At 42.8% G+C, this 24245-nt stretch overlaps 1 protein-coding gene across 2 annotated transcripts in view; it reads right to left on the bottom strand.

The window, feature by feature from the left end:
- Positions 1-323: 323 nt before the first annotated feature.
- slx4ip (SLX4 interacting protein) overlaps positions 324-24245 on the bottom strand; it is a 33121-nt gene continuing 9199 nt past the window's right edge. For both annotated transcript variants that reach the window (XM_028604394.1, XM_028604395.1), the window contains exons 3-8: positions 24114-24203; positions 23654-23780; positions 13009-13086; positions 10699-10787; positions 2524-2630; positions 324-2429 (exon numbers count right to left, since the gene is read on the bottom strand). In XM_028604394.1, the coding sequence (XP_028460195.1) occupies positions 1658-2429; positions 2524-2630; positions 10699-10787; positions 13009-13086; positions 23654-23780; positions 24114-24203 (1263 nt within the window). In that variant the 3' untranslated portion in view covers positions 324-1657. The remainder of the gene's footprint in view (positions 2430-2523; positions 2631-10698; positions 10788-13008; positions 13087-23653; positions 23781-24113; positions 24204-24245) is intronic.

Here is a 24245-nt window from a genome sequence, read left to right as displayed (position 1 = left end):
TCTTGCTCCTCATGATTCTCAGACAATGTTGCCCTTGTTGGTCTGGTTTAAGTAGCAGGCTTAACTAAAATCTTTTCAAATTAGCCTACGTTATAGAGAAACTGATTTTAAGATTTACTCCTCCGCAGAATGTGTTTAAAAGGATTAAATCCCAAGCGAGAGATTATTGACACCTCTTGAGAATGACCTTAAACCATACAAGGATTTAAAACAGTAGGGTCAATTCCACTAATCCACCGTGTTGTCTCTGTCTTGATAAGAGCAGAATTGGTTCCTGCGAGTGACTCCTCTCAGGTTACACCCGCTAATACAGATGGAGAACGGCCGCGAAAGACTGGTTTATTAGCAACATCACTGTTGGACAGACCGTCACTGTCAAATTGCCATGAGCTTCAGCGCCTGGACTGTGTGGGAGGAAAACAATGTGCAGAGCTCTACATGCAGTTTCATGCTGGCTGCTTCCAGAAGATAGTGTTGACTTTGGATCAAATTGACACGTTTTCAATTTTTCATATTTTCAGAAAATATGGGACGTATAAATAAGCGCTGAAAATGTGTAGAAGAAAATGTAACAATTTAAAATGTTGGAAACAAGCAAAAACAAACAAGGGTTTAAACAAAAGGTTGAGGGATTGCTTTTTTTCATGGGAAAAACAAATTTCTTTATATCATAAAATGTCTTTCCAGTCCAATAAAAAGAAAATCGGGAGTAATGTATTCAGGCAACATTATGTCATCAAGTGGAACATCTTGGGCTTTACATGGGGGTATGAGTGACTGTTGGCCGCTAGTTGCCCTATGCTCTCTGGATTGCTCAGCTGGCCCCGGCCCAAACAGCCCTGTCGAGTGTTGGGGCGACGACAGCAGCTACATTTTAACCTGTGATACTGTAGACGTCCTGCTACTCCCAAATGAAACCACTAATAATTCAATACTGCTCATAAACCCACACATATTTGGTTCAAGTTCAAAATAAAATCTGCATAATACCCTCAAATTTAAAGATACATTTCAGGTGCTTAGCAACTTATTATTGAGCAAATTGTATATGAATGAAATCTAACTACATAAGTACATTTTTGAGAATGGGGTGATGAAATAAATCTGGAAACAGCAATCAATCACACCAGAGCTTCAGCGGGGAAACTGGACAGTTTTCAGACACGTAGGAGCCAGTATTTCAGACTGAAAGCCATGACGTACTGCATGGCTCCTGCCTGTCTGAAATCCCCAATCTTTAACACAAAACCAAATCTAAACTCCAATTAAAGGTTTTTGACTTTCATTTGCGAGCCTCTCTTGACCACCACTACTTATGGGTGGAGGCAAAGTCTGTTTCAAGTGTTTGACAAAGCGTAACTCAAATGCTCATGTATCAATTGCCATAATGTGTTCAGCATTTGATTTGTGAATGTGTGTGTGTGTGTGTGTGTGTGTGTGTGTGTGTGTGTGTGTGTGTGTGTGTGTGTGTGTGTGTGTGTGTGTGTGTGTGTGTGTAGTGCATGTACAGCACATGTGAAAAGAATAGATATTATATAGATAGTAAAATGTGACACGTGTACAAATGCATGTCATGTGAGGGAAACATGTAGCCTGACACAATATCATCTCTATCTCTGTGGCGTCAGGCATCTTTACTGTAGCTCGTCTCTCCCCCTCAGGACCTCTTCAGTCGTCGTAATCTAGAGGTTCTGGGCACATTTTCACTCCCCTCCTCTCCGAGTGTGGATCTGGAACTAATAGAGGAGCCTGAGGATGCAGGCTTGACAGATAGGCCCCTCAGACTTGCGGCCGGGCTGTTTTGGTTTGTCTGTGCCGTGTTATTGCTTGTGAGGGGGAGCCTCTGGGCCCGTTTCCCTGGAGTAAGCAGCTCTACTTCCAGTGTGGTTTTCTTGCGCTCGGAGACAGGGAAAGCCTTGGACTCTGCCTTGGCTTCGACTAGGGGAAGGGGCGGCAGAGGAAGAAGGTCATGCCTGGATGTTTGTGTGGAGCACTCGGTGGATTGGGTTTGCATTGTGGCTGGAGGTCTTCCAAGGCACGTCCTCTTGGCCCTCTGTGTGCGAGGGTCTTCCCCTGCATCGCTCGACTTGCACCTCTTGCTCTTTCTTGTCTCCTGACTGATTTCATGTTGGCAGAAAACTACTGAGGCCCCATTTGGGCTGATGCTGTCTGGAGGACTGTTCTCAGTCTGCTGCTCCTGGGTCAGACCCTGCTTTTGAGTCGTCCCAATCTGAGCCACGGCTTCATTTAAAGTACCGGGGCAAGGCACTGTGTGGTCTGCCTCTGGGACAGCCTTCCATCCAGAGCTGAATTCTGACTCTCCGGCTTTAAGTTCCCCTCTTTGCTTTTTGGGACAGGCGCTCTGGTCCATCTGCTGCTCCCCCATTCTGGAAACATAGAGCTCTTGCTGGACACTAGCTTGTTTGGCTCTGAAAAAGTTAAAGGATAGGAGGATATGAACAGATACTTAAGTATCCTCTCTGACTGGTGGGGTTGGAAAGTTTTGCATTAGATCATACTTACATCTTTTGAAGCACAGTCTTCTTTGTTTTTGCGGGGCAGTTTAAAGGCTCTTGGGTTTCTCCCACTCTGGAAAAATATTCCGATCGGCTTTGTTCGCTCAATTCAGTCTAGAAAACACAAACAAAATCGGTGTAAACAAAAGATATTATTCCTGGCATCCACTGGAAAGATTTGGCTCCACAGCAGACTGCTGTCATCATCTGGCATTGCCGGACAAAACAAAACATGCACTAGACTGCATTACAAATGAGAAGATAGTGAATACAATTAAAAGTCAAAATAATCCAATATGATAAAAAGATAGTTTAAATACATTTATCCTAATTCTCTGGAATTCCAAATAGTGTTGCCTCCTCATTATTTGAACTATGATACAATTTTCAATTCAATTCAATTTATATACAAGCATCTATAATGCCTTTAGGGACACTTAGCAACACCCTAGCTGGCACTAATAATCAGCCCCCAACTTCATACTGTCCACAGCAACCACCTCAAAAGCTTTAGAAAATAACCACCAGCTTGTCATAGTGTGATGTGTGTTTCATAGTCTCTGCTATCTGAGGCTTGGAGTGATGCTCGCAGCCTGAGGCAGGATTACTAAACAGTGAAACCATGTTGAAAAGTTAAAACAGCGATAAAAAGGATCCTTATTAAGATGATGGAGAAAGACAGAGGAAAAACACAACTGAGACATGTGAATGGAAAAATGCTAAACAGAAAAAGGGTAAAAAAAACATCTCAGAAGACAGAGGACAAGACAAAAAAGTATGAGTGAATGTAGCCTTGTATTTAGTAGGCTGTAGCAGCACTTTGAGTTGCAGGTTTAAATGCAGACTACCCCATATGCCACTATGTTTGAGTACATTCTTAGTTGGCTAAAATGGGTTGAAAGTTCAATATAGCCACATACTAAGGGGACCCACTGAGGCAGAACAAGGAACGGGCCAAAGATTGGATCTCACCAACGTGTGCCCTCAACAGGCCACTAATGAAGGTTAATCACAGGTCTTTTCCTTGGCTGACCTAGAACAGACTCCGGATTTATGAGAGAACAAGAGACGCTGGTGGTAAATTGAGCAGAACTTAAAAAGGTTGAGAGCCCGACAATTTATTGTGAAATTAATTGGGAAAATACCAGAGTAACTCTGGTTTAGAAATTGAGTATATTTGTTTAACCAGAATAAGCAGCATACAGGTGAAGAGCTTCATGATCTGAGTGACACGCTGTAAACTAACAAGAGTTAAGAGTCCACAGAGACCAATCTATTAGGCTGTACTTAGGGACAGCAGTGCTTTAAACTTGATCATAACATCAGCATGCTCACAATGACATGTTGATGTTTAGCAGGCATGATTACTATGTTCACCATCATTGGCACGGTAGCATGCTAACAAATGCTAGTTAGCACTAATCACAAGGTACAGCTGAGGCTGATGGGAATGCCATTTGGTAATAAACCAAATACATTTTGATCTGCTGATGGCACCAGATGAAAAATGAAGGGATTACCAAAAGTTATTGCAATTCATCCCGAATTCCATGAATGCATGTACCACGTTTCATGGCAACAATCCAATAGTTGTTGAGACATTTCACTCTAAAGCACAAATGTCAACCTCATGTTGGAGCCAGAGGAAAAGTGAAGGGATCACAAAAGTCAGTACGATCTATCCTCTGCAAACCATGAACGTTGACACAAAACTTTGTGCCGATCCATCAAGTACATGGACCTGCTGGTGCACTTGATGATAGGTCATTAGGATTCATCCTCTCACCACCATGAAAGGCTGCACCTAATTTAATGGCAATCCAGCCAATATTTATTGAGATATTTCAGTCTGGACCGACCGACCGACCAGTGGTGGACCGACCGACAGACAGACATCCCCATCCACAGAGCAATACGTTTAGCATGGCTAAAGACACTCCGTAGACTTTTGCGGTGTGAAAATACAACCAGACAGAAAATTTGAATTTGAGGTTGTGGCCACTATGTTTATTTAATATCAGACATTTTTCAGATCATGACTATTCCATAAACTGGTTGGTAAAATGATCAATGTGCACTCTAAGATGAGGGAAGCCAATGTGGTAAGCTCTGGCCTCCATCAGCTGCTGTGAACACAGAAAAAAATCATTAATGTCCTCTTCCATATGCCATACCAGTGACAACATGTGACCCTACAGAAAAGGGGGAAGGAGTAATTGTCCCAAGCTGCAAGTGCAAGCTGGGGCATTGTGGCTTTGCACTGGGTGTTGAGACCTAGCTGCACTTTGGTCTGTGGTGTGGCGGATGGAATAAAGAGGCCAGCCGGAGGGAGGGGAGTGAATAAGGAGGCTGGGCAACAAGGAAGTAGGCGGAGACGACAAGAAATAATGGACGAGATACTACAGAATGAATTGGAGAAAGAGAGAGCGTTAAGAGGGGAGTACAACAAAAGAAGAGGCACCCCCGAGAGTCCTATCGTCTGACCTCAACAGTCTCTCCAGCATGCCCACAAACACAAGAATCCTCACACAGGAAGTTCTCCACAGGCTGCCCTTTGTGTAGAGATGGAGTCATGCTTGAGTGTGGGCAGAAGTTCACTCTTTACTTTCTCACATATCCAGAGCTACAGCTAGCCTTGGATTGGATTTGGGACAGTGACACACATACAAACTTGCATTCGCCTACGCACTCACACACCCACCCCAACAACAACAATTGTGAGAAAGATGTGGGTGCCATCATTTGCATCGTAATGACTTGATATGTATTCTCCTCTGTTTAATATGAATAAATGCTGTTTGAAAATGAACTTGAAAGAAAAATCAACAAGAAGCCAATGGGAGGTTCTCAGAGAAAGTTTTGTGCCTTTCTGTTCCTGTCGGCACAACTTCAAAAGAGCAACAGAGAGAGAGAGAGAGAGAGAGAGAGAGAGAGAGAGAGAGAGAGAGAGAGAAAGAGAACAGAGTGATGGAAAGGAAGAAGCATGAAGAGAGGATGAGGTTGGATATACATAGAAAGTAGAAGGAGAAAGAGGGATAGAAAGTCAGACAGAGAGAGAGAGACGGTGCATGAATTATTATCACCAGAGGTCCAAGGGTTGGACATTCTGTATATAGCAACTAGAGAGAAGAAAGTAAAGAGATTTAAGATTGAGAGAGAGAGTGAAAGAGAGAGAGAGAGAGAAAGAGAGAGAGAGCGAGAGCGAGAGCGAGAGAGAGAGATGGTGCATGAACATTATAATTATCACAAGCTATGTGGATAAAACACTAAGTATTGTGTGGGAACCGAGGTGGCCTAATCTCGTACGGAATGATGCAAACTCCCAATAGTTGGAGAGCGTCCCACGAAACAGAAAGAACATCTACCCGCCGCCACCACCACCACCTTTCCCTCAGCAACAAGGATTTAACCCCCCAACCGCCAGCCAGTCTACTCGCCCCCACACAAAGCTGCAAAACACTTCTCGTGATGCAACACGTAGGGCAGACCAACAGTGCCCTCCCTGGCCCTGGAGCCTCCAAAACAACATGGCTTCACCATGGGAGCTGCAACAAGACAGCACATCTGGATGTCAGATTATAGAGATAAGCCTGGCAAAAGGTTAAGGAGAGCAGAGTGAATGAATCATTTGGTTTAAAAGGATATCAGTACAGATTCTCATAGCTTGCCCCAACTTTGAGTGACTCCTGGAAACAACTTCAAAAAGATAACCAACTACAGGCTCCATAAAATACAGGGAATGAACAGTTTCTTCTCAGCCTTTTAAAGATAAGGTCACACAGATAGGAATATTATGTTGGCTATCTTTTAAGGCAGCTGCACTTGAAAATAATGTGCTGATAGGGCCGAATAGTCTCTGAGTAGTCTAATACTCCACTGCCATAGGATGACAAAACCTCTCTTGGTATGCATTTGGCATCTGACATTTCTTATTCATTATATTATGCTATGTTAACATACAGCAGGGTTTTGCTCTATATAATCTACATAAATGCCCATGGTCATTCATTTGTACTATAACAATTTTGCTGGATAAAAAAAAAACATTCAGTTTTTCAGGAACAGAGAATAGCTAAGAATAACAGTTTTTTTTTGCAGCTTGACAACCATGCATTTTTTTGGTTTATCCAATGGGTTTTGAAAGGATTTTTAAAAGCCAAAGAGGTCAGAGATCTTTCTCGACCAATCATGGAGGCTTTGCAAACTAAAACATAAAAATTACCAGAAAAACAAAACAAAAACAAGATGACAAGTCAGAAAACAGGTCACCGTGGGAAGCTCCGATCAACCATCAACTCATATTTGCTTGTGATCTGCCAAAGTTTGTTTTTGGATTACTCTAATGTCTTTGTATCTCACACAACACACACAAAACCAGTGATATGCAATCCTATGAAGCCATTATTCATTCATCTGTCAGACGGTAATGATTCATACCACTTGTAATGCTTGAATCCCTAAAAGTATTCAAGTTATAAAAATGGAATTATTCTTTCCACTGGAAAGCCTTTGAACAGTGGCACAACTAAGTATACAAAATCCTCAAACTGGCACCAAGAAACAACAACACTATTTAACTGTCAGGGCAGAAATACCTCCTGCAGAGATCATTTGTGAAACTAGTCCACAAACCCCTCTCCCTCCTCCCACTCTGCTCCCACAGAGGAAACATGCCCTGTTTGTCTAAGCTCATCACCACATCTTCCCTGAAACAAAGTCAACAAACATGCATGGGTACATACTTGTCTAAAATAGAGAACTTCTTATCCCTGAACAATGACAAATATTTTTGGATCCACCCTTGTTCAAGGATTAAGACAAGCTGTTAACAGTTGGGACTCACTTTGTGCAAATTAATGGACACAGCTTATGACAGGATGGAATGAAGGGACATGATTGTGTGCTGCAAAGAGATCATAGCCATGTATTTCGGCCTTGGTGGAGAAGAGATCTGCAGACAATGAAGGCTTGGGAAAGCGCTGCTTCTATCTGTTGCGAGCTGTGAAGAACAGAGGCGTGCTGAGGTCATGAGTAAACACAGGCTCGTCCATAGCTCAGAAGAGAAGGGGGGGGAGGGGTAGGGGGACTGGAAACACATCTGCTCTGCCTTTGATCCAAACTTCTGCGGCCCAGCACGCCACTCACCTCAGCTGCCCACTCTGTGCCTGACTAGAAAACATCGGCCACAGTCCTACACGATAGCTTTTCCTTCCCATGCTGCCCTCCTCACTGTTGGTGATGACTCACAATAGCAGCAACTTTTTATGAGGGACTTGGATCTTCAAATGACAAGAAGAAGAAAAACATTGTGCAAGAGATGCCTTTTGTTTGCTTCCCATGCAAACGCAGTAATTTCAATGGCCCTACCTCTGCAGAGCAACAGTCGGTTCTAGGTTCTAACAGACAGAGTACATCAGGCTGATATTATAGTCTCTAAATAGATCAAATATCAGACCGTTACTGTCGCCCCTATAGATGGGATGGATGTCAGGATTCATTTTACTCAACACCATGACTTTAAAGGCGCCAGCCCACTCAAACCAAAGCACTTCCTGATTGTCGAACAGCGTCTGAAACCCTCTCTTAGTTTCCAACATCAAAATCGGGCGCAGCGAAGACTGGTTTTGAGCAGACCTCCACCTTAAAAACAGCATTTGGCCACTTGGGGCAGCAAAAGCAACTTGTAAATCAGACATTGACATATTATCACCTTTTAAGTTGTTATGGCAAAAATGTCAGCAAGTTAGCAAGTCCAAAATTCCTTCTCCTTTCAGCTTGGTTGTTATGTCGAGCTCTTAAAGTGAACTATCTCTTATTTGCTGCTAAATGCTCCAGTATGTTCACCTGCTAGTCGCTAAATTTGAAAATGCTGGAAACGGTGCTGATGAGAGCTATGGGACTGAACCAAAACAGCAAAGTTGGGGCTGTAAAACCAAAGCAATGCACTGACACTCCCTAGACAAAGACTTTGTAGAGTTGACTGCAGAGTTGGGTGATAATTCTCGGTAGGTTCTTGACAATGAGCAAGCCCTTTAACGTTACGTAGTCATTTGAGCCATTGTTGATTAAAAAAAATAAAGATTGATTATTGCATCAAATTGAATGTTTGTGTTAGCATTGAGAGTTTTAATCTCCCCTTATGGTCCCTAACGTTGTTTCAGATAAGATGTGGTAAATCTGTACAAAACATCAACTGTAGTCTCAACCAAAATACGTAGGTTTCGTGATTGAACTTTGAGTACCGAAAATCAATAACTGGTATCCTAGTTCCCTCTTCACTGCAGGAAATGACTAAATCTCACCATCTCCTCTTCTACTGTAACTGAACCACAGCTGAAAATATGACTAATAATAATAAGAGTGCACAAGATACAAGAGACTAGAGCATGCACGAGCGTGGGACAGAGGTTGGCTTTCACAGAACAAAAGGCCAACCATGATGTCACCTAAGTTCCCTCACAACGTAACCCCCTGACCTTGAGAAGTGCTAATTTGATGAGTCTACATTTCCACTGTGGTTAAGGATTTTTGTTGTCACACAAACATGAATCCTAACAACAAAACCGAAACCTCCCTAAATACATGGGAACGTGGAATTTTTTTGGGACTAGCAGGCTCGATCTGTCAACAGTTGTGGAATAAAAGACCCCTTTTTGAGCATATGACCAACTTTGACATAAAACTCCAACGGCCCCATTATTTTTAGACAGCAACATTATTATGCCTTACATCAGCTGTGACTCACTGCATAAGCGGTTTTTTGTTCATTTAGATTTTCAACTTTCTTGGCAACCTTGAAATTGCAAAAACATAAGTTTCTGACAAATCAGAACACAGCAAAGGATGTAAACAAATAATTGTTTTTGTCATGTGAAAAACTTTAGCCCTGCTGTCTGGTATCTTTCCCTTACAAACCACGTTCGAGGTTGGACTAGTGAGAGCTCCACCACAAGACTCCCACCCTCCAATTCCCTCTGCTTGTACTGTATGAGCCCAGAGAACCACATCCTGAGGAGAGGAACGCAATCGACAGCAATGCCTCCTTGAACTGGAAAATTGGTTACACAATATGAACTTTTCACTGACGACTGTGTTGCTCCACTAAAAATATTACAATCACTGCTTTCATTGGAAGCCAAACTGTGGAGAGTGCAGAGACATTTCAAAGGGAAACAATAGCAAAAGCCCCACAGAAAAACAGCAGGCCACTGATCATGGGATGTGATGGGAGAGATGTCTGTCCTTGATGTGAGTGCCAAGGTAAGAGGCTCCACCATTGCTTCCCAGAATACTCTTGGGAGTTTGGGATCAAATGAGCACTGGCCAGATGATAGTTGTCCGTAATATGAATGGACAAAAAACAACTACAGAAGTAGGTATTTCATGGGCAGTACACATAATATACACAGCATGAACTCCTATAGGGAAATACCCACTGAACCCAACTTTATCGGAGTCCCATCAATCAAGGCACATGACTGCACACAATCACATTAACTAAATTCTCCCTTAAAAACCCAAACAATGTACCAGAATGATGAAGAGTGTGGCTGTAGTTCTCTTGAACCCAGAATAACATGATGTAAAAGGGGAATATGCTGTATTAATGATTGTGTATACTAAGATTTTACACTTGAGAGAGTGAGGTGGTTAAAGGTTAGACAGAATCCAGATTTTTATGTAAGATGAATATTATGTTCTGACAATTTCAACATTGACTGCAGTGCCACAATGAGGTTTGATAAAAGTTGAGTTCTGGAAGTATCTACACTTTCCCAAGAGCTAAAATGTACAAAATTAGTTTTGGCTATATTTTCAACTACCCTCTAAAGTTGAGGTTTACAACAATCCCACATTTGAGTTTGACACAAAAAAAAAATGAAATTGTACAACTGGGGTGAATTGGCAGAATGTGGGAGAAGGGGTGACTCTGCACCTTTTGACCCCACCTCACTCCATCCAACCCCCTGCCATCCTCTCTTTAATCCTCACAAGGTCTGTGAAAAGCCCTGGCAGGTCCACAGCCCACCACCCCCTCCCCCACCCCTCACGTAACGAGGATCAGCATATATGAAGTGAGAGCACAATTTGGCAACACATCCCTATAATAACACACAGACCCATGCAGGACTTTTCGCCAGGCGACTGGAGGAGGAAATAGAGCAGTATAAACAGCACTTACCGCGGCCAGACTCGGGTTTCCATGGTGCGCTGAGGCATCCTCTGGACAGCTCACACACACAACATAGCGTTCAGGAAACACACGCAAATCTGAGTAAGGCAAAAAAAACAACACAGACCATGCTAGTTAATAACGTAGGCTCACCTCTAATTACGAGTCAAAGTCAGACAGAAGGAATTGTGGTGGAGGTTAGAATTTACATCTACAAGCACCAACTATTTACTATCCCTCAGAGCAAGGAGAAAATGGCAGTTTACAGATTGAGCTTTACGGTTGAGCTATATGAGCCGCGTAAACAGCATGAAATATTAGAACATTTTGTGGTAACAACGGCTCTTGGGGGTAATAGGACCGTTCCATCATCTTCAAAGGCAAAGACCATTTACAACAATAATACTCTACATGTATTTATACATCATGATAATACATCTAAATGTCCGCAAGAACTACATATAAACTGACTTCAACATATCACCTCAACTGGAAAGAAAAATTGGCCAATACCTGACCTATGGCCTGTTACATAGCCTCCTGTATGTAAATAAAACTTCATTTGTTTTGTTTTAAACATTCTTTTTTGGGCTTTTATGCATTGTAATTAGATAGTACAGATAGTCAGAAAAATGGGGGAGGACAGAGAGAGGGGATCACACACAGCGAGAGGCAGCGGGTCGTATTTGGACCCAGGATGCTAGAGGTTGCCCCTGAAGAAGAAAATTACTGATGAAAAAGTAACTTCCTGTAGGAACACATTACACCATACTACAGTATTCTTCATCTTGCATTCTTGATCCACTTATTACCACCCTCTGTTCAAAGGGTTCACAGCTGTGGCAAATTTAGTCCGTAAAAGCATCATATTCCTCCTCAGTGGCCATTTTTTAATACACTGGTTTTGCTTCACTTGTGTGGATCAGTGGTTTATAAACACAGCCAATACACACACACACACACACACACACACACACACACACACACACACACACACACACACTTTGGTTAAGCTGACACAGAACATGCGTATATCATACACTTGCATTAGTGCACTCACAACTTGTGAAGGAGGATGTCTAAAGATGACTATCTCGGTGGGTAGTTTTGGATGTCGATTGATTGCTCAACAACTACTGTACTTGGCAGATTACCATGAAATATGCAGTAGAAATTCTTGACCTTTGAAGATGAATTCCCGGGCAAATATCAGGCCTAAACTTTCAGTCATACAATGTGAAATAAAAATCTAACAACTAACAATCTAACATAAAAACTCTCACAGAAAGAAACTTACAGAGTAAATTTGTGCTTTCCAGAGGATGAGCCCTTGATATTCCAAAATCTTTTCTCTTGGGCCACCCCATCACAGTTAAAATTTAAAGTTTACTTAATTTATATCTCATAATCTAATATGCAGTTTGCCATGAAATTTGTTGAGCAAATATATCTAGAGAATGGAGTGACCCCCAGATCCTGATTTAATGACCTTATGGCTGTCCCTGTAATGCTAACCTCAGGTTAAACTTTACAGTTTTATCCCACTGATAATAGTCTAAGAACAGAAAAAGTGCAAGTAAGTCGTTGGTTTGTGTAGTGGAGTGAAATGAAAGTAAGCTAAATCAGAAAATGCCACTGCATTCTGATTTGCTAATTATAATAACAGTTTATAAAAGTCCCACTTTGTTTTAGCCCCGTAGTCTTCCTAATAGGATTTAACTTGCCATTTTGCAATGTATACAGTAAATATCAGCATAAAGACGTTTTAACCATCTGTTTTATAGCTGAATGAAATGTTTTACATGACCCGACCACTATGTACAGCTAACTCACTGGACCGAATTACACAACCTTTGACCTCGGGAGACTGGGTCTAATTTGATGTGTAACGGACCTGCTGAGAGAAGCCGTCATCTTAGTCTGCAGCAGGTCAGTGCTGCCTTAACATCCAGGCCCCCAGGGAACAGATATTAACTTTACTGACAGGAAGAGAGCCATGTTGGTCCCATGAAAAAGGTGGCCAAGGGTCACAGGCACTAGATGGGCCATGGAGATAGATTCTCCCTGCCCTCCAATCTTTCTCTCTCCCACTCTCAGTAGCCTCTCAAGGGAACCACTTAATGGCTGCCTGTTCTCAACAACACCCTGAGCAGGTAGGGACAGGACATAAAAACAAGTGAGGGGGAGAAAAATCAACATGCAGACCACAGATGACTTGTTTTTCTGTGGGAAATTTGGCTGAGTACGAGCCATTGAGACGTCTATTTCTGATTCATTTAACTGGGAATTGATTTTTTAGAAAACATGGAGGATACGTACCCCCATAGAGCTGCTTGACAATACATCTGAGGTTTAAGTGCCGCTTCAGAAAATTGGCGACCAGGTTGAAGTTCTTCCCTATAAAAAACAAACAAACAAAACAGAAAAGCAGTTAAAAGGTAAAAGAAGAGCAGAAAGACACTGAAGAAAAAATAGTGTACTTGTGACACTATTTCCAAGGCTTGAAAATAAAGTAGATAAAGTGGTTAATCAAAGGACACACTATGCAAATATTTTTTTTAGCCAATATAAAACCCTTCATTTGATGAACTCCACAACTGGCACTACTTCCATCACATACTGTAGAAGCACACTTGGCTAGGCTATGCTGGACTGGAAGTGAATACAGGACTTGAGATCAAACTTGAACACAGCAGCTACAAACAACAATGCTCATTCCTACACATTATTGTACCGTTAGCTTTATATGGCTGTATGTGCTTAAACATTTCCCATCAGTTTCTTGCTAACCTTGATCTCATGCTCAGTCCAAGGGCCAGCATGCTTCAAAACCAGCTAACTGATCCATGGAGTAAGAAACTACTCCGTTTTAATTTAACTGACCTCCCAGTTTGGAACAAGCAGAGAAACCATGGTCCAGGCCTCTGCTCGATTTGTCACGGAATGTTTGTTATGGTATGTAAGATGTGCTGGGCAGAAAAAGACGCCTGTTGCCTAATGTGGTAGGAATTTGTTGACTTAAAGCAACGGTCTTGCTAACACGCAATCCAGTTCTTTGTAAACAGGACAACAGTTCTGGAAGCTAACAGAGCCTGCTCAACTTTCTTAGCACTCTTTTCCTCTTCTTGAAACGGTGACTGTAAAACTATACCTTGTTTTCTTTACCACCAGTGCCACATCTCTCTTTTATTTCTTTTTCTGATTTGGCATTCTTGTCCTGCTGTTGCCATGTGAAAACCTCATTAACTGCGAAGTAACTGGGGGTATTTTAGTATTTTAACATCAATTAAAGGATTACATGTCTTCCATAGTTTGAGAAATTCCTGACCTCTTGCACTCAAGGCTGTTACAGAACTCCCTGGATAATGTCAAATATGCATCAAGTTAAAAAACGAGGCTGACATTTTGGAAGTGGGGAGGTTTTCACCCGTCAGCAACAACACAGACAGTAGTCTCCTCTAAAAGCTGATCTTCAACTAGGACAAATATGTCCTACATGGTGAGTTAGCTACAACACAGAGCAGACAGCATGTTAACAGCACAAGACCCAAGAGTGAGGGGGCCTTTGAGAACATTCCCCTTTCTCCGTTAGCTGATGTCATCTCAGCACCAACTACAAGCATTTCATTATCGTCTTCAAAAAGAAGCCGTCTCGTGATTCTTTGGATAATGACATGCAATCACAGAGACAGTGTGTCACAAAACTGTCCCAGGTATACACTTAAGTCCACTGGCCAGTGATTAATGGCACCACCACGGCTTTCTTTTTCCCTGTGCTTGTGGCTGAATTATCGACCAGGGTCACTACTTGAGCAAACACAATTTGTATATATGCAAAACATATACACATGTACATAAATAAATGGAGGAATAAATGACAATAGTCAATCAAATCTATTTCAACCCAAACAAGCCCAATCTGTGAACTAAAAATAAATCCTTCCAGCTAAAAGTTAAGTCCAGGTAGGAAACTAAAGTGAGAAATCAAAAGGGCTTTCCAAATACGGATACCTGTTTGTTAGGACAATACTAAGCAATTACAATCAATGATTTTTCTTAAGATAATAGGGTGAAATTTGTACCTAGGGGACTGGCTATAGCACATGTAAGTTTAGCACCTATGGGAACGCAGCTAATCCTCAAAAGCCATTAAGTAGAAATATAGCCTACAGCAAAACGTTAGACAACTTGTTCAAGATTTGTGAACATACATTAAAGTCTCTCAAAGACAAAAACTAATCTCTAATCTGCACAATAACAAGGAGGCTTCTCGCTCAGTGATTGTCACTCTGCTCCATTATTTTTCATTTTAGCCAGCTAATCAGGGACTGACTTATCCCCAGGGCACCAACTCAAAGCATTTACCTAGCTCTGAAAATACAAAACCTTGAGCTTCACATTGGGAATCCCTGTCCTGCCATGCAAAGGAGGGGCTATGAGACAGCTTTAGGTAAATGCTAAATAGGAATCATTTTAAATCCTGTTTTGTTAACCAAGGTTTAAGGCAACTCTATAAATACAGCACAGTCTGTAAATATAATGTCAATGATATAGTTTTTTCCTGTATTGGCTCTGTACCACATCACAGTGAAAGTGTATTGCATTGCAAGAAAACAGTGACTAAGTGCTAACTTGCTTTAATTTGAGGTTGTTAACATCCATGTTTGATTCATAATGTAGCAATTGTCTTTTTTTGCCGATAATGCAATTGAACAAATAAACATAAGACGTGCATGAAGTAAAGTTTTGACTGCAAATAATCTGCGTAAGCAACATACATCAGCTTGGTTACTTCTCTAGTAGTGCTCTTTCAGGGCTCTAATGCAGCCATCTTCGGTTTTTGGTTGTTTGGGGGGCTTAAGTCTGATCCCCAACAAGTAAAACGCATGTTGGATTGAAGTCAGGTCATTTACATGGCCACTCATCAACATAAATGTGTCCAAATTCTTATGGACTGTATTGTACAGGCTGGACGAGACATGTTAGTAATAGATTCATGAATACATACCCTATTGGAGTACCTCCCTTACTGAATTGTCTTTAGAGTTGATTTCCTTGGAAGTGTATCCCTTTAATATGTGATGTACATAAAGTATGTAGTAATACTGGATAAGCCACCAAGCTTTAAATAGAATGCTTAATTAATCCCAAAGGGAAACTGCATTAACACACTGTATGGTATGTTGAGCATGCTTGTAGTTAACAATAGCAGCATTCCTTTATTGGAAAGAAATTCAGATATTCCATTATACTTTAAATAGAAAAGCATGTCTACCAAGAGAGGAATGCCGATCTGTATCTCGGTTTTGTTTTCTCTGCCCATTCTGGGTCCAGGAAGGACCAGGAAGCAAGCATCTTTAATTGCACATTCATTGTTTTTAGAAGCTTTGAATTTGTTGGTTGGACTCTTTGGCCTCATGTCTAGCTCTACAACTTTTCTCATTGCTTTCCCTAGTGGGCTGAGCTTACCAATTCCCAGGACAAGTTTGACAGGGATGTCTGGACACAGAGTTGGGAACCAGTACAACGCCATGGCCCGAGACATCAGCTCAGCTGTTGCTCCAACTTTTTAATGTCCTGCACAGCGCAGAGTTGCTTTTGGCCCTCCGCCCGGGTTCTCTCGTGCTATGCTTACATTCATGTTTCTCTCTCACAAACAGTTTGCTAGAGCCTCCTCTGGGAATGAGTGGCCCCTTTCTGTGGCAACTGTGGCCCAAAGTGGTGCAATATCCAAATCTGCAGAGAAGAGACTTTAAAGGGTTTCATTTGTACTTCCTGCAAAAGAAGATGGTCTCGCTTAATTGTTTTGAAACCCGATGCACAACAATATTATGACAGGTCAAATCAAACAGTAAACAAGTCAGCATGCCATGTTTTCAGAAATGGGGTAGATAATATTGTAACCGCTTGTATGGAGATACTTATACCATCTTCTAATATACCACAAGACAACTGCAGAAAAAGACTGACTCAACAGGGGTGGTGCAAAATCTAGAATGCTGTACATTCGACACACACACACACACACACACACACACACACACACACACGCACGCACGCACACACGCACGCACGCACGCACGCACACAGCTTTCACCGCTTCCTGGAAAAACAATGAGCGGAAAGAAAAGACAACAAACCAAAAGGCATCCAGAGTGACTAGGACTGTAAAATGGAACAGACAGGAGTGAGAAGCATTCAGATTAGGGTCAAAGGTAAGCCCCCATGGAACGGACTTCATTAACTTCAGTTATATCCTGAGGAGATCATTAAAACAGCCATAGAAAACATAGCCTACTTCTTCTCGCCATCCGAATTCCTGGCAGCCCATGCTGTTGTGACTCCTGCAGAAATCCATAAGAATTTCTGCTGTGATATGAAGGATTTCCTAGCAGGTCCTGGCCATGCCTAAGCCTGACCACAGTGGGTGCAGGCCACTTAACAAGAATACTACAGTGAATGTCCTCTCTCAGTGCTGTTTAACACAGCTAGACATCTGCTGGATGAAACCAATTTCTTGGCCATGTATATGTTAGCAGATGTAAACGATGATACTTCCTACACGTAAGGAAAGTATCATGGCATGGCAGCAGTCTCAACCCACGGAAAGAAAGATGATAACGATGTAGCATCTCAGTATGCAAAATATTTAAATCAAAAGCCTTAACTAAAATCAAAACTGAAATAAGTCTGAATAAGATGAATGGTGGATTCTTTTTAAAAGATTCAGGCTCATGTGCATAATAAGGAAAGAATGAGTTGCCTCTCAGTCAGTTAGTCCAAATGTTTCCACCAAGAAAAGAAACTCTTCAGGCTGCAGTATTATATATCATTAATACACTCAAAGTATGCCAGCACTGCTTCAAAAGCATGGCACTGAGAAGGAGAGAAATCTGATTACCCACCAGCTGCATGCAAACGCTGGGTTTTACAGTAACCTGGTTATTGCAGTGCATGTGAAGGCATTCTCCGATTTCCTGCCGTAACCTGATTTCTCCCATTAACCATGTTTCTAGTGTGCATGTAAATGTAGTGACTGTGTGTCAGGAGAACTGCAATTCCCACGCAACCCCTTTGTGAACAGGAGTTGAATCAGCAGGACAGTCAGACATCAGTGCCTGAGAATCCTTCTATTTTGACATCTCTGCTTTGATGTGGACCCCCTCCCTCTGTCCTCAAGTGTGGGTGGAGAGTTGGGGCTTAGAGCGAGAGAGAGGGGTGGAGTGGTGAAGGATGAGAGAGCATGAGGAAGTTACCCATATGTAAGTGGGGGCTTTCCTGGAAGGACATCACTCTCTGTGTGTAACTGTAACTACGGCTGTAGCAGAGCACTGTGCCTTATCATCCTGCACAACGTCCACCTGAAACAATATTTGCACATGAGTGTTCAATTTAACATTTGGGTGACCCCTTCATCGCAGTTACAAAATACGCCGCAGCATGGTAGCTCAGGCCAACCCATAATGCAGCATGTGACTAAAGTGGTGGGGAGCATTTTGGAGCACAGAGCAATTATCAAGGGAAAAAAATCTGTTTCTCAGAAACATAATCGGATGCGAGAAATGCAGTCACAATACAAAATGTCATATTTAATCAACATTATATCTTAATTAGCCTAAGAGGCCACAAATCTATATTAAAGAGCATTCAGAATGAGGAGGATGCAAACTGCTTATTTTGCATTAAGCTCCTTTGGATTAATGTTGTGCAGAGCAGTTTGTGGACTTGAGTTATGCACTGTGCTGGCCTTTTAAATCACAGATCAAGGTCTCATTGGAAGCAGGCTCTTTCTGCCTGCATGGCCCTCCGCAAATCTGCTAGCCTGTGTTTATAGAATCCAAATAGGTGAACCATGGCACACATGGCAATTCTATCTAGTTTTTGCTACCAATGACTAATGATAGCAGAGGGGTAAGGTCATGCAAAAAAAGAACATTCTGTGTTGAATTGACTGACGTTCTGAATTTGATCTTATTTCATGTAAATTATGTAAGACACTGACCTTATGCAAATGAAAGGCCTGGAAAGCATTACAATTAAACTGTGTTGCTTTTATTAAGGCGAAAGCACTACAATGACATCTGTCCACAGGAAAAACCACAGAGCTCACAAGAGGACATGACACGGGCCGGTTTCTCTCAAAGTGAAGCAAAGAGCAGAGAGAAACAACAGCATCCTCTGAAACGTTTTAGTAATTCCTAAAGCAAGGCATTCTGCTCTTGCTGAACACTTAGTATGAGTTCAAGAGAGTGTGTGCCATCTCCCAGACCAGATTGTGGTGAATGGGAACAGTCACATGAATGTGATCCGTGCTCAGGCTCAGGCCCTAATTATATGGGAAAAGAGTGTGGTGTGACAGCTATGGCGGGGATTGCGGTTGTGTCCTAAGAGACTGCAGCTGACCCTGCGGAGAAGGAGAAGGAGAGAAAGTGAGAAAACATAAAGAGACGACATGAGGAGAGCAGAGAAGAGCAGACATGGAGGGCACAGGCGAGAGAGACTAAATGTGTAAAAATGCAAAGGACAAGGAAAAAGAACAAAAGTGTGTGTGTAGTGTGCAATAATAGGAAGGAGGGGTTAACATTGGAGTCAGACTGTCCTATGTGTTGCTGCTGAGTAATGCCAGGGGCTTACAGGAAGGATTTAAAGAGCCACAGCAACACCACAAAGCACCAGGAGAAAGGGGGTTGCCCAGCAGGGGCCAGCGGAGGAAGGGCGAGCGGGGAGAGGGGGCAGGCTGGCTGGAGTGGCTACTCTGATCAGGATCCATTTTCAGCCTGGGCCTTGGAATTCCTTTGTTCCTGTCACAGGTCTCCGTTTCCCCCTCGCCTTAATCCCAGCCTGCCTCACGCCCAGTAACACAGAGCAGGGCAGGTAACTCTGCCACAGGCATGCCTCTCTATTTACAGACCAGTCCCCACATAACAACCACTCATATAAATAGTAATAGCTGCGGTAGCACTGAGAAGAAACAAGGTGGGTTAATACACGTTGTCACTACAAAAGTACTTTTTCTTCTTCAGAAAAGTGCTGAAAGGTTGGCATGTAGCAATTCTCCCTGAAATACGACATCCAACACTCATGTAATGGTTTATATGATTTTTCCATTTTGTACACAGAAAGTCTTTTTGACTTAATAGCTTTTCCAAATTTGATCAACTGTTCCGGTCTTCGGCTACAGGCCTTCAAAGAGCCAGAGAAGCCAAACGAAGCTAAATCTATGACAGGGCAGTGCAAAAATGAACCATCTCCCCTTTAGTCACTACACATCCTCTGCATTCTTCATTGGGAGGGAGATGGTCATTTCTAAACGCATTCTCCAACAGTAAAGCTATCCAGCAGCACTTGTGGTTTTCCCGCAATGGCCGTGGCCAGGCTGCCTTAAGCCCCCTTCATAGGGCTGCCAAGAGGAGTCAGTGGTACACTGTGCAGCACTCGCAAAGCCCTCTCCCACGGCTATTAGTGACCATTCATCTGGGGAGCCTGGGAAAATTTCTCTCCAGCCTGCCGTGGCCATGGGGAAACAGGCTGGCAGGTGTTCCCTCCCCCTAAGCCCTGGCACCTGTGCAGGGAGAGGAAGAAGGAACCAGCTCTGCCATGGGCTAAAATGGACTCTAGGTACCACTTTGCCAGGGCTCTTCTAACTCCTCTGACTGGCAGGAAGCCTCTCAAACACCGGGCTATACTATACCAGAGCTCTGCCTCACATGGGGAGATCAATGTGGCTGTATCGATACTAATAGTAGACGTAAGACATCTGGTAATGTCCTTTGGCAGTTTGAAATGGCATGTCAACTAAATCCCTGTAAAAAATGGGCCGTCTAAGTTTACACTCTACACAACCACACAAATATATACAACATTATGGACTACAAAAATCAATATCCCCTTGAGGTAAAACAATACTAGACCAAGAGCAAATGCAAATCGCTTGGGCTACTGTACATGTTGTGTTGTCCAAGAGGGCCATGTCTGACGTGAAAAGGTTTTCTTTCTAGGCAGTGGCATCTTCTTGAGGACAACTGTGACACTCTTGCTGTCGTAGAGCATAACCACCGGCTTCCTTACTTGAATATCATGACAAAATATCGAATGACAAAAATGTATTCCTCAAAGCACGGAGAACCTATTATCCACTCATTTTCAATCTGTAATTACTCTGAGAAATGTGGGTGTGTCAACACGGTCTACCAGGGAGAATGCAACAGGCCTCTCCCAAGCTCCCCTTCCCTGGGCTTCTAAGTCTTAGCATGTCCATTCTGCTTGCCCAGAGCCAGGCTGTTTGGTGGGAAAAGTTCCCTCTGTTCATCTCTCTAAAAACATAAATAAATCACATCACTATGAGCTAATCATGAAGTTTCAAGTAGCCTGGGTAAAAAAATGAAAAAATTGAGGGGGGCTGAGGGTTGACAGTTGGAAATTGGCCTCTGCAGCTGAGATACGAAGAAAAGACTTTAGATACAGATTTATGTTGGCAGAAGATATGGGATAAGCCCCTCTACGACATGTTCACTGGGTTCTTATATACACACACACACACATATGCACCCAACACAGCATACATACATAAATGCAATAACCCATAGAGATAACTCAGATACAAAACACTTGCACTGAAAGGCCTTGGAATGCTAAAAGCTGTTGATGGCTCATTTGAAGTGCCAACAGCTGAGGCTGCTACGCTGTTCTTACTGCTGTCTGTTGGCGGAAGCCCCTGTGATTTCACACTGGCACCAGCTCAAACACCGCCTCATACAAGACCTACAATTCCCCTCCCATACCATCCCACACATTGCACCACACTCTATCCGCCCTATTCTTGACCCAGACATCAGCATCATCCCGCCTGACACCTTTGTCTATGTGCAACAACATACATGAGCACATGTACCATGCACATGTCTCACTCTAGGATATCCAACTTAATTCTGTTCTCACACACACACACACACACACACACACACACACACACACACACACACACACACACACACACACACACACACACACACACACACACACACACACACACACACACACACACACACACACACACACACACACACACACACACACACACACACACACACACACACACACACAGGTCTTCTGTAGGTCTTCTGCTTAAACAGATAAGTGCAGAAAACCAGCTTCCACTCCCAGCTATGGACAGTCTGAAAGTCCTGTGAGGATTAGCATGTTAGCATTTGACCTGCTTGCACAATTGGCGACCCTAATACTTAATACCCACCCTGAGGTTTTCTGGGCTTCCCTCCCTAAGCCTATGGTCTGTCCTTCCCTTTTTATGGCTCCTGCCTGCCTGCTTACTTCTCACAGTCACAGTCTCCACCTTTACTGCTCTGCCGCCTCTCTCACATGGGACAATGAAAAGACCAAGAATGTGATTACACTCACTTAAGACATTTAATAGGACTAGAGCACATGAACTGTGTGGGCCTGTTTGAGGCGCGATACCTTTTCATGTTCTGAAGAGGGGAAAATTCTCCAGTATGGTATGGAGTCAAGTTGCACTGGTTACATTCTTTTTTGGCAAAGCTGCAAGGAGCTTAATCATTTTTACATGCATATTTCACTGCTGAAATACTGATAGTCCCCTTGTTCACACAGTGGAGTGAATATATGTGTGTGGAGCCTTAGTCTGTGATCGCCATCATTAGAGATGTCTGTCTCTCCTCAGTCTGTCATGGGGAATATGAGACAGGCTTTTCAGTAACCGTACCCTGTCAGCCTGTTCACACCTAACCCAGGGGGAGGATATATCTCTCCAACACACTGTCGCTCCTTTGATTCTCACTGGGTCGGATGTGTATCAGCGCCCATGTGCACGTGCACGCACATGCATGCAACCAGTATGTCTGCTTAGGATGACTATATGTTTATCAAGTTGAATAACATGCACACATGTATCTGTGTATGACGACAATTGCACACATGAATGCACAGCATAGTGGATAAAAGAACTTGTGGAGGCGAGTAGCGTGAGAGGGAGAGCTGCAGCCACAGGAGAAACTTTATGGAGCCAAGTGCCCTGTAATTCCACTCTCAGAGTCAAGCCTGCCCTGCTGAGTGAGCCCAGTTTAACTGCCCTTAACTGCTACCTGTGACAAACCTGTCTGACTTACAACACGCAGCTGGGGGTTCCTCTGAAGCTAGGCTTACAGTGCTTCAAAGGCATGTGTGTCGGGGGTTGGGGGAAATCTACTTGCATTGGATAAATAAGAGATGAATTGAAATGGCCTATTATCGGTGGAGCATAATTTATAGATTTTTCTCATTGTGCATAGAGTTGTATGGTGTCATCTAGCTACAAGTACAGACAAACACAGTTGTGCCAACACCACATTAAAGACATGGGTAACAAACATTAGCCATTTAAATTGACTTATGTTTTGTGCCAAGTTAAACACGGCAACACAATATAAAAACTCCTATCAGCTTCTGACTTCAGGTCGCACCCTGGGCGTAGAGAGCTACCGTGTCCCAACTAGTTCTGATGTCTTTCCTCCCACACTCTCCAAAAAAAGGTAGCCATGAAATACTTTTGAAACTGTTTTGTAACAACAATCCCATCCTCCTCAGAACTCAGTGGCCCACCTCCATGCACACAGCCCATATCTCTCTCTGCACTGAGGTCCAAGTGAATAAATAATAGTTTTGAGTTGATAGCCAAAGTAAACAATTTTGCTTATTAAAGAGTTGATGATAGACACACCTAGACATTGAAAGGGAAGACAAAGACTACATTCCAGATGACCAAAAGTGAAATCAAATCAGAATACATAGAATGTGTACTCCTTACCAAATAACAATTTAAACTAATGCTCCAATAAAGAAGCAACGTTACACACAACAATGGACCGTAAAGCAATACATTATAGCATAATAAATACTGGACTTTTTGGCTCTAGGGCAGTGTAATGAGGGTCACAAGATGGTGCGTTACCTTTCACAAAAAAAGCTGAAGCAGATGCCAGCTCCTTCTTCTGTTTGGGCTGTCTTCTATTGTGGAGGGACTCTGTGTGCTGCTTAACCCTCTGGTCCACAGCATCCCGAACCAGGGCTGTAACCTCCTACAAACAGATATTTCAGTACAGCTACATGTTTATGAACTGCTGAGTTGAAGTTATTTTATTATAGTTTTATAAGAAGAGATTAAGGAGCACAGGCAGACAACAGGACAGTAGAAGTCTCAAGTGAAAGGTCAGAAAGGCATCTCCACAGGTGGCTAGGTGGAGAGATGAGTTTTGCAACAATGAAAGCCCCTAAGAAGAACAGACAGAAGGCTCAAAGTCATTTTCAATTCCATGCTGCTGCTGACTTTTGAAAAGGCCCCCAGCAGACCAGAAGCCATATATTCACACTCACACTTATTCACACGCACGCCCTTCTCCCTGTGTCTGTACCTCGATGTGGTCCGTAGTAAACCAGCTGGCGTCCTCTTGGCCGCCCAGGGGCAGAACGTGGAGATCCACCAGCACAGCAAAGTTCCCACACTGTAACACAAAGAGGAAGGACAGCCACAGGTTTCTGAGGGG

Source organism: Perca flavescens, chromosome 17 (assembly GCF_004354835.1).
Source record: "Perca flavescens isolate YP-PL-M2 chromosome 17, PFLA_1.0, whole genome shotgun sequence".
Taxonomy (NCBI): Eukaryota; Metazoa; Chordata; class Actinopteri; order Perciformes; family Percidae; genus Perca; species Perca flavescens.
The sequence above is the reverse complement of the archived record's forward strand: the minus strand, read 5'-3'. Positions and strand labels throughout refer to the sequence as shown.